Raw genomic sequence first — 15,891 nt, forward strand, 5'->3', positions numbered from 1 at the left:
GTCAGGAGAGTGAGCCCAGTGTGGGGGGGAGGAGAGTGAGCTCAGTGTGGGGGGAGGAGAGTGAGCCCAGTGTGGGGGGGAGGAGAGTGAGCCCAGTGTGGGGGGAAGAGAGTGAGCCCAGTGTGGGGGTCAGGAGAGTGAGCTCAGTGTGAGGGAGGAGGAGAGTGAGCTCAGTGTGGGGGAAGGAGAGTGAGCCCAGTGTGGGGGGAAGAGAGTGAGCCCAGTGTGGGGGTCAGGAGAGTGAGCCCAGTGTGGGGGGGAGGAGAGTGAGCTCAGTGTGGGGGGAGGAGAGTGAGCCCAGTGTGGGGGGGAGGAGAGTGAGCTCAGTGTGGGGGGGAGGAGAGTTAGCTCAGTGTGGGGGAGGAGAGTGAGCCCAGTGTGGGGGGGAGGAGAGTGAGCTCAGTGTGAGGGAGGAGAGTGAGCTCAGTGTGGGGGGAGGAGAGTGAGCTCAGTGTGAGGGGGAGGAGAGTGAGCTCAGTGTGGGGGGGGGAGAGTGAGCCCACTGTGGGGGGGGGGGGGAGAGTGAGCCCAGTGTGGGGAGAGGAGAGTGAGCCCAGTGTGGGGGGAGGAGAGTGAGCCCAGCGTGGGGGGAGGAGAGTGAGCCCAGTGTGGGGGGAGGAGAGTGAGCCCAGTGTGGGGGGGAGGAGAGTGAGCCCAGTGTGGGGGGAGGAGAGTGAGCTCAGTGTGGGGGGGAGGAGAGTGAGCTCAGTGTGGGGGGGAGGAGAGTGAGCCCACTGTGGGGGGGGGGGGGAGGAGAGTGAGCTCAGTGTGGGGGGAGGAGAGTGAGCCCAGTGTGGGGGGAGGAGAGTGAGCTCAGTGTGGGGGGGAGGAGAGTGAGCTCAGTGTGAGGGAGGAGAGTGAGCCCACTGTGGGGGGAGGAGAGTGAGCTCAGTGTGAGGGAGGAGAGTGAGCCCAGTGTGAGGGAGGAGAGTGAGCCCAGTGTGAGGGAGGTGAGTGAGCCCAGTGTGAGGGAGGAGAGTGAGCCCAGTGTGGGGGGGGGAGAGTGAGCCCAGTGTGAGGGAGGAGAGTGAGCTCAGTGTGAGGGAGGAGAGTGAGCCCAGTGTGAGGGAGGGGAGTGAGCTCAGTGTGAGGGAGGAGAGTGAGCCCAGTGTGAGGGGAGAGGGAGCCCAGCACTGAGGACAGGGGTAGCCCAGCACAGAGAGGGAGCCCAGTGTGGAGGGGAGAGGGAGCCCAGCACTGAGGGCAGTAGACCCAGCAGCTAAAGATGGCAATGGAGGTTTGGCGATTTTGGTGTTAAAGTCTAGTGAGGCGGTGGTGGTTCTGAGCCGGCTAGGAGCTTTCACTCAGAGAGAATTTTCTTTTAGCTAATTCTTTTCATTTTGTCTTATTCTTAAACCATCAAAATAGCATTGCATTATGGTGACAAACAGAAGCTTCTCACTGTATTTTGTTGTATTTCACTGTAATAAAAGCATAGCAATATATCATTTCTCCATTCATCATTCCTTCAACATAGTGTACACATAGCACGAGGTCCTTAAAGACAATATACGCGCACAACACAATTACCATGTGATTTTCTTCCTGTGAGACATGGGAGACATGTTAAATTTTGTGCTTATATATGAATTTTATTTCCTTTTCAGTTACACAGCCATATAGCGACATGCAGATGGTAGAAACCGACTTCAAGATGGATCTTGCCCAATTGCATAGTAACGGTGAGTGGGTGTGACCTATCACCATGATGTTAATTCAGAGAGTTCCCAATTTGTCATAGGCTCTGGTTATTCTCTCAACACTCATCTTGAGACTGGGCTGAAATCCTTTTGATTCAGGAGGATTGGAGCTCCGTCCGTGCTGGTGTAAGGGAGAATGATCTTGTTTGTATGACAGTAACTGGAGTAAGCATTCAGTGTTAGGACCTGGGTTTGGTTTGAGTCAGGAGCTAAACTCTAACAGGAGAAAGTGAGGTCTGCAGATGCTGGAGATCAGAGATGGAAATGTGTTGCTGGAAAAGCGCAGCAGGTCAGGCAGCATCTAGGGAACAGGAGAATTGACGTTTCGGGCATTAGCCCTTCTTCAGGAATGAGGAAAGTTGGTCCAGCAGGCTAAGATAAAAGATAGGGAGGAGGGACTTGGGGGAGGGGCGTCGGAAATGTGATAGGTGGAAAGAGGTCAAGGTGAGGGTGATAGGTCAGACTGGGGTGGGGGCGGAGAGGTCGGGAAGAAGATTGCAGGTTAGGAAGGCGGTGCTGAATTTGATGGATTTGACTGAGACAGGCTGGGGGGAGGGGAAATGAGGAAACTGGTGAAATCCGAGTTCATCCCTTGTGGTTGGAGGGTTCCTAGCCGGAAGATGAGGCGTTCTTCCTCCAATCGTCATTTCGCTGTGGTCTGACGATGGAGGAGTCCAAAGACCTGCATATCCTTGGTGGAGTGGGAGGGGGAATTGAAATGTTGAGCTACAGGGTGGTTGGGTTGGTTGGTCCGGGTGTCCCAGAGGTGTTCTCTGAAACGCTCCGCAAGTAGGCAGCCTGTCTCCCCAATATAGAGGAGGCCACATCGGGTGCAAAGGATGCAATAGATGATATGTGTGGAGGTACAGGTGAATCTGTGGCGGATATGGAAGTTTCCTTTGGGGCCTTGGTGAGGGGGGAGGTGTGGGCGCAAGTCTTGCACCTCCTGCGGTTGCAGTGGAAGGTGCCAGGAGTGGAGGTTGGGTTTGTGGGGGGTGTGGATCTGACGAGGGAGTCACGGAGGGAGTGGTCTTTACGGAATGCTGATAGGGGAGGGGAGGGAAATATATCCTTGGTGGTGGGGTCCGTTTGGAGGTGGCGGAAATGGCGGCAGATGATGCGCTGTACATGGAGGTTAGTGGGGTGGTAGGTGAGGACCAGTGGGGTTCTGTCCTGGTGGCGGTTGGAGGGGCGGGGTTCAAGGGCGGAGGATCGGGAAGTGGAAGAGATGCGGTGGAGGGCATCGTCGACCACGTCGGGGGGGAAATTGCGGTCCTTGAAGAAGGAGGCCATCTGGGATGTGCGTTTTTGGAACTGGTCCTCCTGGGAGCAGATGCGGCGGAGTCAAAGGAATTGGGAGAATGGGATGGCGTTTTTACAGGGGGCAGGATGGGAGGAGGTGTAGTCCAGGTAGCTGTGGGAGTCGGTTGGTTTGTAGTAGATGTCCGTATTGATTCGGTCCTGAGATAGAAATAGAAAGGTCGAGGAAGGGGAGGGAGGAATCTGAGACTGTCCAGGTGAATTTGAGGTCGGGGTGGAAGGTGTTGGTGAAGTGGATGAACTGTTCAACCTCCTCGTGGGAGCACGAGGCGGCGCCGATACAGTCATCGATGTAGCGGAGGAAAAGGTGGGGGGTGGGGCCAGTGTAGTTGCGGAAGATGGATTGTTCCACATATCCTACGAAGAGGCAGGCATAGCTGGGGCCCATGCGGGTGCCCATGGCTACTCCTTTCGTTTGGAGGAAGTGGGAGGATTGGAAAGAGAAGTTGTTCAGGGTGAGGACCAGTTCAGTCAGTCGAAGGAGGGTGTCTGTGGAAGGGTACAGGTCGGTACGGCGGGAAAGAAAGAAGCGGAGGGCTTTGAGTCCTTCGTGATGGGGGATGGAGGTGTACAGGGACTGGATGTCCATGGTGAAAATAAGGCGTTGGGGACCGGGGAAGCGAAAATCATGGAGCAGGTGGAGGGCATGGGTGGTGTCCCGAACGTAGGTGGGGAGTTCTTGGACTAAGGGGGACAGGACCGTGTCGAGGTATGCAGAGATGAGTTCGGTGGTGCAGGAGCAGGCTGAGACAATGGGTCGGCCGGGGCAGTCAGGTTTGTGGATTTTGGGCAGGAGGTAGAAGCGGGAGGTGCGGGGTTGTGGGACTATGAGGTTGGAGGCGGTGGATGGGAGATCCCCTGAGGTGATGAGGTTATGGACGGTCTGGGAGATGATGGTTTGGTGGTGGGGGGTGGGGTCATGGTCAAGGGGGCAGTAGGAGGAGGTATCTGCGAGCTGGCGTTTGGCCTCAGCGGTGTAGAGGTCGGTGCGCCAAACTACTACCGCGCCTCCCTTGTCTGCTGGTTTGATAGTGAGGTTGGGGTTGCAACGGAGTGAGTGGAGGGCTGCGCGTTCCGAGGGTGAGAGGTTGGAGTGGGTGAGAGGGGTGGGGTTAATATCGCGGCGGCAGTTTGCTATGAAGAGGTCGAGGGCAGGTAGGAGGCCAGCACGGGGTGTCCAGGTGGATGGGGTGTATTGGAGGCGGGAGAAGGGGTCGTCAGAGGGTGGGCGGGAGTCTTGGTTAAAGAAGTAGGCACGGAGGCGAAGGCGGCGGAAGAATTGTTCGATGTCACGCCGCGTGTTCGGAGGAAGAACGCCTCATCTTCCGGCTAGGAACCCTCCAACCACAAGGGATAAACTCGGATTTCACCAGTTTCCTCATTTCCCCTCCCCCCAGCCTGTCTCAGTCAAATCCATCAAATTCAGCACCGCCTTCCTAACCTGCAATCTTCTTCCCGACCTCTCCGCCCCCACCCCAGTCTGACCTATCACCCTCACCTTGACCTCTTTCCACCTATCACATTCCCGACGCCCCTCCCCCAAGTCCCTCCTCCCTACCTTTTATCTTAGCCTGCTGGACCAACTTTCCTCATTCCTGAAGAAGGGTTAATGCCCGAAACGTCGATTCTCCTGTTCCCTAGATGCTGCCTGACCTGCTGCGCTTTTCCAGCAACACATTTCCATCGCTAAACTCTAACAGTTAATCAGCACAGATACATTACTGTCTAATTTGTTCCACTGTAACTCTAAGCAGTGAAATGACAAATGAAGCAGTTCCATCTCACTCATGACGTCCTGATTAACGTTTGTTGAGTTGCTTGGAGTGAATTAAAAACCTCCCAAACTCTGCCTCAGCTGGACAGGAGATTGGGGCCTTTGAAATTTCCATGCTCTGTCTTGTGATGTCAGGCCTTAATCTCTACAATCTCTGCCTCTTCGTAGGATATGTGGAACAGTCCATCTTCCGCAGCTACACTGGCACCACCGTGACTGTACTGGCGCTGTCTCATGCTCCCACGAGGTGGTTGAACAGTTCATCCACTTTACAAACACCTTCCACCCCGACCTCCCCTTCCTAGACCTCTCCATTTCTATCTCGGGCGACCGAATCAACACGGACATTTACTATAAACCAACCGACTCCCACAGCTACCGAGACTACACCTCCTCCCACCCTGACCCCTGTAAAAACACCATCCCATATTCCCAATTCCTTCGTCTCCGCCGCATCTACTCCCAGGAGGACCAGTTCCAATACCGAACAACCCAGATGGCCTCTTTCTTCAAAGACAGCAATTTCCCCCCAGACGTGGTTCACGATGCTCTCCACCGCATCTCCTCCACTTCCTGCTCCTCCGCCCTTGAGCCCCACTCCTCCAATCGCCACCAGGACAGAACCCCACTAGTCCTCACCTACCACCCTACCAACCTCCATATACATCGTATCATGGCTGGCCATTTCCGCCACCTCCAAACGGACCCCACCACCAGGGATATATTTCCCTCCCCTCCCCTATCAGTGTTCCAAAAAGACCACTCCCTCCGTGACTCCCTCGTCAGGTCCACATCCCCATCAACCCAACCTCCACTCCCGGCACCTTCCCTTGTAACCGCAAGAAATGCAAAACTTGCGCCCACACCTCCCCCCTTACTTCCCTCCAAGGCCCCAAGGGATCCTTCCATATCTGCCACAAATTCACCTGCACCTCCACACACATCATCTATTGCATCCGCTGCACCCGATGTGGCCTCCTCTATATTGGGGAGACAGGCCGCCTACTTGCGGAACGTTTCAGAGAACACCTCTGGGACACCCGGACCAACCAACCCAACCACCCCGTGGCTCAACACTTCAACTCCCCCTCCCACTCCACCAAGGACCTGCAGGTCCTTGGACTCCTCCATCGCCAGACCATAGCAACACGGCGGCTGGAGGAAGAACGCCTCATCTTCTGCCTAGGAACCCTCCAACCACAAGGGATGAACTCAGACTTCTCCAGCTTCCTCATTTCCCCTCCCCCCACCTTGTCTCAGTCCCAACCCTTGAACTCAGCACCACCTTCCTAACCTGCAATCTTCTTCCTTACCTCTCCGCCCCCACCCCCACTCCGGCCTATCACCCTCACCTTATCATCCTCACCTTAACCTCCTTCCACCTATCGCATTTCCAACGCCCCTCCCCCAAGTCCCTCCTCCCTACCTTTTATCTTAGCCTGCTTGGCACACTTTCCTCATTCCTGAAGAAGGGCTCATGCCCGAAACGTCGATTCTCCTGTTCCCTGGATGCTGCCTGACCTGCTGCGCTTTTCCAGCAACACATTTTTAGCTCTGATCTCCAGCATCTGCAGACCTCACTTTCTCCTTAATCTCTACAAGTAGACTATGTCCCATCACTTCCCCTTCGTTCTTCTCACTACCCCACTGTGTGACATTACTGCCTCTCTCCTTTAGCCCCAGCACTGACAGTACACAGGCAGGAGATCCCAATGTTGTAGCTTCCCTGGGACAATTTGATTGAGTTGAAGCAGACAAATCATAGAACGCAGGTCTTCAATGCTGCAGTTGTTATATTGTCAGCTCCTGTAGCCTTTGCTGCACTGAGTGCTCTCAGCTGTTTCTCAAAATCACATGGAATGAATCGGATTAGGTGAAGATGGACCTCTGTGAGACTGGGCCTGTTGGGATGTCACCCATTTGGTACATCAGGGTGAAGATTATTGTGAAATCCTCAGTCCTGCATTTTGAATTCACATTCTATGTATTTGAGCTGTTCCAACATTTTGGTTGGGCATGTTACTGACTTGTCCCTCATCTTGATCCATCACTGAATATGGTGAACTGCAGACCTTGACAACATTTCTTTTTTATGGAAACGCCTAGTTCTACTAATACTATACTGCTTCTGGCACTCAGACTGAATGTAGTTCTTGACACCTCATCAATTGATTAACTCTGTTGATTATGTTAGTTAAACTTGTCAAGCTTGTAAACCCACAGCAGAATCTTTAGCTGGACAGAGTAACAACATTGTGTACACACAGCAGTTGGGATCATTAAAGACAAGGTACAAATAGAGGTCTTATCATGTGATTTTCTCCCTGTGGGACATGAGAGACAGATTAAACTTTATGCTGATGTGTGAATCATCATCTTGTTTCCTTTTCAGTTACACAGCTGTTCAGCAACATGAAAATGTTAGAAACTGACATCAAGATGGATCTAACCCAATTGCTAAGTAGCGGTGAGTGGACCTGACGAATCACCATGTCTCCAATTCAGAGAGTTCCTCAATTTGTCATAGGCTCTGGTCATTCTCTTGACACTCACTCTGAGACCGGGCTGAAATCCTTTTGATTCAGGAGGGTTGGAGCTCTGCCAATGGACAGTATAAAGGAGGGTGGTTCTGTTGGTGTGACAGTAACTGGAGTAAGCATTGGGTATTATGACCGGGGTTTGGTTTGTGTCAGGAGCTAAAATCTAACTGTCAGTCAGCACAGGTAAAATGCTGTGTAATATCTAAAAATGTATCAGAAGTGTAATGATTGTAATGAGGTCAGCCAGGTGCACCACATAGAATATGAGTTGTCTAATCTGATGCAGTCAGGGAGCTCTGAATGACAGATATAAATAGAAGTGTCAGAGGTTCTGTTTACTCTGACAGTTAGCTCTGAGGAAGCTGGATCAGTATCAAGTGCTATGCGCGTGTAAGTAATGGGTGACTTGGTGATGGGATACCAACTTTTGCAGAGGTATTTCAGTGGTGACATGAGACAAAAAATATGCTTCTGAAGAAATTCTGTCAGAACACTCATCTTTGAGCTGTGGTTAGTATTTTTGGCATCATGCTTTGATTTGGGAAACTTGACTCATTCAATCCTGTTATCGAAGACACGGCCCAACATACAGAAAGAATACGTTAGTTTTTCCAAGCAAACACCTTTGGGGCAGATGAACAGCAATAAGTAATTCTCTTGACAGCTTGTGGACCCACAGCTTTTTTTGGCTATTAAGAGCCTAATGTTCCTGGAGACACCAGATACTAAAACCTTTCAAGAGTTTAAGGATTTAGTTAAAGACTATTACAACTCCAAGCCTTCTGTAATTCTGAGGTGCTATTGAATTTACTCACCAGTTCTAGAACCAGAGGATTCCTTGTTGAGATCTTTGATGAGGTTAAGACATCTAGCAGATGGTGTGACTTTGATTTAACCCTTAATAAGATACTGAGAGACCTTTAGATATGTGGGACTAATAATGTTACCATGCAAAAGTGCCTAAGAGCTGAAGCCCAACTGGACTTCAAATAGGCACTACATCTGCCTTTGTCATTAGAAAATACAGCAAGTGGAGGTTGAGTTACAGGGTATACTGATGGAAGTGGACGTCCTAGCCAGGCCAACTGAGCTTGGAGGGGGGCACCATTTGAGTGAAGGCAATTGCATAGCCTCACTCAGGACGTATCCTGAACAGAAGCCCCACAGGAAAACCCCAAAACAAAGCCATGCCTTGGCCAGGCAGTTCACATTTTCTTCAGGATCCGGGTTGGTAAACCATTTTAGTTGCTGCCAGTATGCAGACTCAAGACAGTAAAAGAGTCTGACATAACTTGAGTAAGAGGTTGGTATCCAGGAGAATGCACACCCCAAAAAGCCCACCTACATCTCGCTGGACACTGTTAGCAACATCCAAATCAGAGCCAATAAAAATAAACATCTGGTTAAATGGTCACTCGGTTCCATTGGAGGATGATAGTGACATGGCTGTATCAGTGATTACAGAGCCAGTATTTCACAAAATTCAGTCTGGACTTCAACCCTTCCATTTGCAAGACCTTGGCTAGATTGAGAACCTACGTTAAAGAAACTTTACAGATTCAGGGTATGACTTTGGTTCTGCTCTCTTTTGAGAAGCAGCTGGTTCAGTTCCCACTGACTGTAGTAAAAGGCTCGGGCTCAAACCTGATGGGATGAAATTGGTTGAGAAATATTCCCCTTGATTTTCCGATTAGAAAATGGCTGCCTGAGTGAAGTCCTAATTAAATACCTGGATGTTTTTCAGAAGGTCTAAGGACTATGAAAGGAGCCGAGGCCACCTTGCATGTTGACCAGGGGGAGATTCCATGATTTTGCACGCTCCCCCCTCCCCCAGTACCATTTGCCTTAATGCAATTTGTGGAATGGACAACACCTGTCTTAACCATTGTGAATTGAGATGGGCCTTTGGAGAGATTTTAACCAAATAGTAAACTGCTTCTTGTAGCTGGAAAAATACCCAATCCTTTGCATAGAGGACTTCAGTTGGCAGGGAGCTGTTCTTCATAAAGCTGGACATGAGCAATACACACTTGCCAGAAGAATGCTACAATTCATACCCAGAAGGGTTTGTACCAAAATGCAAGCTGCCATTTGGGGTATTATCAGCCTGTGCCATTTTTCAGTGAATGGTGGAGAACATTTTATGTGGTCTTTCCAAGGTTTCCATTTATTTGCCTGACATATTAATAACAGGGAAGACAAATAAAGAACACTTTGAGAACTAGGACATAGTTGTTAGATATTTCACCAAGGTGGACATACAGCTTGGAAGGGAAAAGAAATGTGTTCCAGGAACCCCAAGTGACCTATTTGGGCTAAGAGTCATGAAGTTCGGGTTACACGTGTTGCAAGATAAAGGGAAGTTACCAAGGGTCCCACATCTGTACAGGAGCTTCAGTCTTGCATTAGTGAAGTATTGCGGGAAGTTCAAATGTAACCTCGGCTCCATCTTGTTACCCTTACATCGGATATTGAAAAGGGGTCAGCCATCAGGGAAGGGAAGAAGCAGCTATCATTGTCCAAGGTATTGGCACATAATGATCTCAAATGAGATCTGGTACTGACTTGCAGTGCCTCATCATATGGGATCGTGTTGGCTCACAGACAACCCAGTGGAGAGTAACACCCATTACCGTATGCTTCCTGGGCTTTGACTGATGCAGAGTGCAAATACGCCCAGATAGAGAAGGAAGGTGGTCATCTTTGTTGTGAGAGTGTTCCACCAATACCTTTGTGGATGTAAATTCGTAATAATAACAGACCTCAGACTCAAACAAAGATGTTGATGAGAATCATAGAATATTATCTCTACAGTGTAGAAGCAGGTCCATTGAGTCCATACTGAACCACACAGTCCACAGCATCCCACCCAAACACATGCCTCTACCCTGCAATTCCCATGACTAATTTACCTGGACACAAAGAACATTTACAGTCCAGGAACAGGCCCTTCGGCCCTCCAAACCTGAGCTGATCCAAATCTACTGTCTAAACCGGTCGCCCAATTTCTAAGCATCTGTATCCCTCTGCTCCCCATCTACTCATGCATCTGTCCAGATGCATCTTAAATGAATCTATCATGTCTGCCTCTACCACCTCTGCTGGCAATGCGTTCCTGACGCCCACCACCCTCTGTGTGAAGTACTTGCCGCGTGTATTCCCCCTTAAACTTTCCACCTCTCACCTTGAAACCATGACCTCTCGTTATTGAATCCTTCACCCTGGGAAAAAGCTTGTCTCTATCCACCCTGTCTACACCCTTCATGATTTTGTCAACCTCAATTAGGTCCCCCCACAATCTCCTTTTTTCTAATGAAAATAAACCTAACCTACTCAACCTCTTCATAGCTAGCACCTTCCATACCAGGCAACAGCTCGTAAACCTTTTCTGCACCCTTTCCAAAGCGTCCACATCCTTTTGGTAATGTGGCGCCCAGAACTGTACGCAGTATTCTAAATGCGGCTGAACCAATGTCTTGTACGATTTTAACATGACTTGACAGCTCTTATACTCAATACCCCGTCCAATGAAGGCAAGCATATCATATATCTTCTCAACCACTCTATCCACCTGTGCAGCAACCTTCAGGGTACAATGGACCTGCACTCCCAGATCTCTCTGCCCATCAACTTTTCCCAAGGCTCTACCGTTCATTGTATAATTCGCTCTAGAATTAATCTTGCCTAAATGCATCACCTCACATTTGCCTGGATTGAACTCCATCTGCCACTTCTCTGCCCAACTCTCGAATCTATCTATATTCTCCTGTATTCTTTGACAGTTCCTTATGCTTTCTGCTACTCCATCAATCTTTGTGTCATCTGTAAAATTGCTGATCATACCAATAGTGCCCTCTTCCAGATCATTTATGTATATTACAAACAACAGTGGACCCTGTGGAACACCACTGGTCACCTTTCTCCATTTCGAGAAACTCCCTTCAACTACTACTCTCTGTCTCCTGTTGCTCAACCAGTTCTTTATCCACTTAGCTAGAACACCCTGCACACCACGTGACTTCACTTTTTCCATTAGTCTACCATGGGGAAACTTATCAAATGCTTACTATAGTCCGTGTATATGACATCAACAGGCCTTCCTTCATCAATCAACTTGGTCATTTGGTCACTATGGGCAATTTAGCATGGCCAGTCCACCTAACCTAACCAGCATACCTTTGGACTGTGGGGGAAACTAAATCACCTGAAGGGAAACTAGGTAGGCACAGGGAGAGTGTGCAACCTCCACACAGAAATTCCCCTCTGGATATAGATATCACCACGTTGTTGGGATAGTGCTCAGAGCACTAACATGGACAAAAATTACCACCAGCATGACACCACATTCACCAGAATGGCCTGGACTTGCTGAATGTTGACTTTACTGGCCCTTTAATGGGCTTTTTGTTATTAGTCATTGTGGATGCCCATTGAAGACCAGGCTGGACCCCCTCAAGAAAGTGGCCCAGATCCTAGCTTTGCTAATTGTTTTAAGTAGGTATGTTTTAAGTAGGTTTTAAGGGGGGGTAGATATAGGACAGATGTTAGGGGTAGGTTCTTTACTCAGCGAGTCGTGAGTTCATGGAATGCCCTGCCAGTAGCAGTGGTGGACTCTCCCTCATTATGGGCATTTAAGCGGGCATTGGATAGGCATATGGAGGATAGTAGGCTAGTGTAGGTTAGGTGGGCTTGGATCGGCGCAACATCGAGGGCCGAAGGGCCTGTACTGCGCTGTATTCTTCTATGTTCTATGTTCTATGACACAAATATTTCAGGAGTGATGCAGCTTGCTAACCCACATAGTTTTAAATATGTTTACAAGATTACGGGATGAAACACAAAAGAGAACGGAATATAGTATAACTTAACCGATCCAAAAACCCAACAGATCATCCCAACTTAATGATGCCATTCCAAATCCTTGCAACCATCTCCATAAATACCCCTTGACACAAAAGATAATATCAAACACAGTTTCTTACTGAGCGAAGTCAGAGACAGATCAACATGGACTGGCTCCTTTGGATTCAGCAGTCTTTTTCAACACTACTGCGAAAATCCAAACCAAACCAACCCAGAGAAAAGCTGAGCTGGGAGAACTGGCCACTCCTCTTTCATTGTACAAGTGTTTTTTCAAAAACTTGAAACCTGTTGCCTGAGGCAGCATCTGTTACCTATAATCAAACTGGTCCTAAAACCCTTAAACTTAGACTTTTCGGAGTCTGTGTCTTTTATGACCTATCTAACAAGGTTGTGTGGTCCTTTTTTCAAAAGAACAGCTCCGTCACACCTTCCCCCTTAAAAAGAGATGAATCATCAATATCCAAAGATGGCTTCATTTTAAAACTCTTTAATCTTACTCTACAACACTCATGCATTACATTGACTACAAATATGCAACACTAATTCCATTTCAATCTGTTGTACTCCTGCCACTGAATGCCTCCATTTCTCATTCGAGTCTTGATAATGCATCAGCAATAATGTTTTCTCGTCCTGCCACCTGCACAATTTTCACATTGAATGGCTGTAGCAACAAGTTCCATCTAAACAATCTGGTATTTTTGTCCTTAAATTTCTGTACAAACTTCAATGGGTTATGATCAGTGAATATGATTGTCTCATATTCGTGATTGGTAACATAAACTTTGAAATGTTCTAATGCCAACACCAAGCTCAAAGTCTCCTTCTCAACTGTCAAATATTTCTGCTGATGAATGTTCAGTTTCCTGAAAAAATATCTGACAGGTCTTTCTATTTTCTCATTGTCTTCTTACTGGAGCACAGCACTGACACCCACATCACTTGCATCTATAGCTACCTTAAATGTCTTTGATAATTAGGTGTGGCTAGTACTGGGGCATTGGTTACCACAGCTTTCAGGCTGTCAAATGCCTTCTGACAGTCTGTTGTCCACTGAAACCTCTTGCCTTTCTTTAGCAACTCAGTGAGCAGAGCAGCGACACTGCTCAAATTTGGTACGAATTTTCGATAAAATCCATTCACTCCCAGGTACTGTAGTACTGCTCTTTTTGTCGATGGTATGGGAAACACCCCAATTATCTTTGTTTTTGCATCCCATTAGGCCATTAGTCCATATTCAAAAACATGGCATAGGATGGTGACTTGGACTTCGGCAAATTCACTTTTAGCCATGTTTATCACCAAGCCTGCCTTCCGAAGTCAATCATACATGTCCGATAAATGTTGCATATGTCCCTTCCATGTGTGACTAAAAATCACCAGGCCTTCAATATATACATGACATAATTAGGTATTCTGGCAATGACCTTATTGCTTAGTCTCTGAAATGTGGCTTGTTCATTTTTCATACCAAATTGCATGCCTTTAAACTGATACAGTCCATTCGGCATTACAAAAGCCAAAATTGACTTTGTTCGTTCTGACAAAGGTACCTGCCAGCATCCTCTGAGCAAGTTCAACTTACAAATATTAGTTGGTTGTCCCACCTTCTCAACACAGTTTTCCAAATGCGGAATCGGATATGCATCAGTCTTTGTAACTGCATTGACTTTGCAATAGTCCACATGTAACCAATGGGTACCATCTGGTTTTGGCACCATTACAATGGGCGAGCTCCAGTCCCTGTAACTCACTTCAATTTTATCATCTTGGAGCATGCGTTCAACCTCCTTTTGAACCTGTGCCAACTTTAGAGGGTTGTGCCTGTAAGGATGTTGCTTAATAGGAATAGCATCTTCTATATCTATATTATGCATAATTAGATTAGTACTTCCCAGGTTATTTCCATATATCTCCCCATGTGATAGTAATAACTCAGGTCATTTCGGTTTTCTCTGGAAAGTAACTCAATAATTTATCTCAATTTATGACAATTTCCTCAACGTCCAATTTAATTTGTGGAATGTCCAATTCAGAATCCTCTGAACTTGGTTCTTTACTCTGCGTTGGAACCAATAACACAGTCTCCTTTGGCTTTCCTTCCCTGTCAAAATATCTTTTGAGCAGATTGAAATTGCACACTCTGTGAGACTTCTTTCTGTCTGGAGTCCTTATCAAATAGTTCACCTCACTCAATTTCCTTTTGACTTAATAAGGTCCACAAAACCACACTTTTAAAAGTTCACCTATCACTGGAAGTAACAACAACACCTTATTCCTGATAGCAAAATTGCCAGTTTTTGATTTCTTTTCTGCTTCCAGTTTATTGTATGCTGTGATACTATCTAGCTAATTCCCCCTCTCTATTTAATTGATCTCTAAAATTTGACACACAGTACAAATATGTGGTTTCTGAATTCTGACTTACCAATTTCTCCTTAATCAATTTTAGCAGTCCTCTCACTTCATGCCCAAAAACTAATTCAAACAGACTGAATTTGGCTGATGCATTTGGTGCATCTCTGATCACAAAAAACACAAATGGAATTCCCTTATCCCAAATATCTGGATAGTCTTGACTATAAGTCCTCAACATGGTCCACCTTTCTATTGCCACCTTTCAAGCGCTCCCTGCGACTCTGAAAGGTATGCAGTAGATTTCAATTGTTTTATTTCTAAGCTGTCCATAACATCTTGAATAATTTTGCTGTGAAGTTTGATCTTTGATCTGATTGTATCTCTGTGGGTAGTCTATATCTAGTGAAAAATTTGAGTTTCTCTATAATCCATTCAGTTGTGATGTTGTGTAATGGAACAGCCTCTGGAAATCTAGTCGTCACATCCATTATTGTTAACAAATACTGATTCCCACTTTTTGTTTTAGGTAGGGGTCCTACGCAATCAATTAAGACTCTTATAAAAGGTTCCTCAAATGCAGGAATAGCGATTAAAAGTTCAGATTTTATTTCTGCCTGTGGTTTTCCAATTACCTGGACATATCTGACATATCTGGCAAAATTCAACTACAACCTTGTGCAGTCCAGGCCAGCAAAAATGCTTTTGCATTTTAGCTTCTGTTTTTCTCATTCCTAAATGACCCCTGCTGGTAGCTGATGCACTACCTCGCAACATCATCTTTCTATAACCCACTGGCAATATGAGTTGATGCACTTTTGCATCACTTCGCATTTGTCCAGGTTGAACTCCATCTGCCATTTCTCACCCAGCTCTGCATCCTGTCAATGACGCACTGCAGCCTTCAACAGCCCTCGATACTATCAATGACACCTCCAACCTTTGTGTCATTGGCAAATTTACTAACCTACCTGTCAACCTACTTATCCAAGTCATTTATAAAAACTACAAAGAGCAGAGGCAAAGAACAGAGCCCTGCAGAACACTACTCACCAATAACCTCCAGACACAGTACTTTCCATCTACAACCACTCTCTGCCTTCTGTCAGCCAACCAATTCTGAATCCAGATAGCCAAATCTCCCTGTATCCCATACCTCCTGACTTTATGAATAAGCCTACCATGGGACACCTTATCAAATGGTTGCTGAAGTGCATATACATCAATGCCAGAGTCCAACCTTCGTCAACCTGTTTCGTCACCTCCTCAAAGAACTCAATAAGATTGGTGAGGCATGACCTGCCCCCTTCAAAGCCATGCTGACTGCCTTTAATCATGC

At 47.4% G+C, this 15,891-nt stretch overlaps 1 protein-coding gene across 6 annotated transcripts in view; it reads left to right on the forward strand.

Annotated features, from left to right (window-relative positions):
• LOC122552159 (CD209 antigen-like protein C) overlaps nucleotides 1-15,891 on the forward strand; it is a 284,890-nt gene that overhangs the window by 224,119 nt on the left and 44,880 nt on the right. For 5 of the 6 annotated variants that reach the window (XM_087983484.1, XM_087983486.1, XM_087983487.1 and 2 more), the window contains 2 exons: nucleotides 1,608-1,682; nucleotides 7,187-7,261. In XM_087983484.1, the coding sequence (XP_087839610.1) occupies nucleotides 1,608-1,682; nucleotides 7,187-7,261 (150 nt within the window). The remainder of the gene's footprint in view (nucleotides 1-1,607; nucleotides 1,683-7,186; nucleotides 7,262-15,891) is intronic. The other variant, XM_087983485.1, reaches the window with a different exon arrangement.

This window comes from Chiloscyllium plagiosum, unplaced genomic scaffold (genome assembly GCF_037043375.1).
Source record: "Chiloscyllium plagiosum isolate Xiang-an unplaced genomic scaffold, Cpla_swu_hap1 HiC_scaffold_45, whole genome shotgun sequence".
NCBI classification, from domain to species: Eukaryota; Metazoa; Chordata; class Chondrichthyes; order Orectolobiformes; family Hemiscylliidae; genus Chiloscyllium; species Chiloscyllium plagiosum.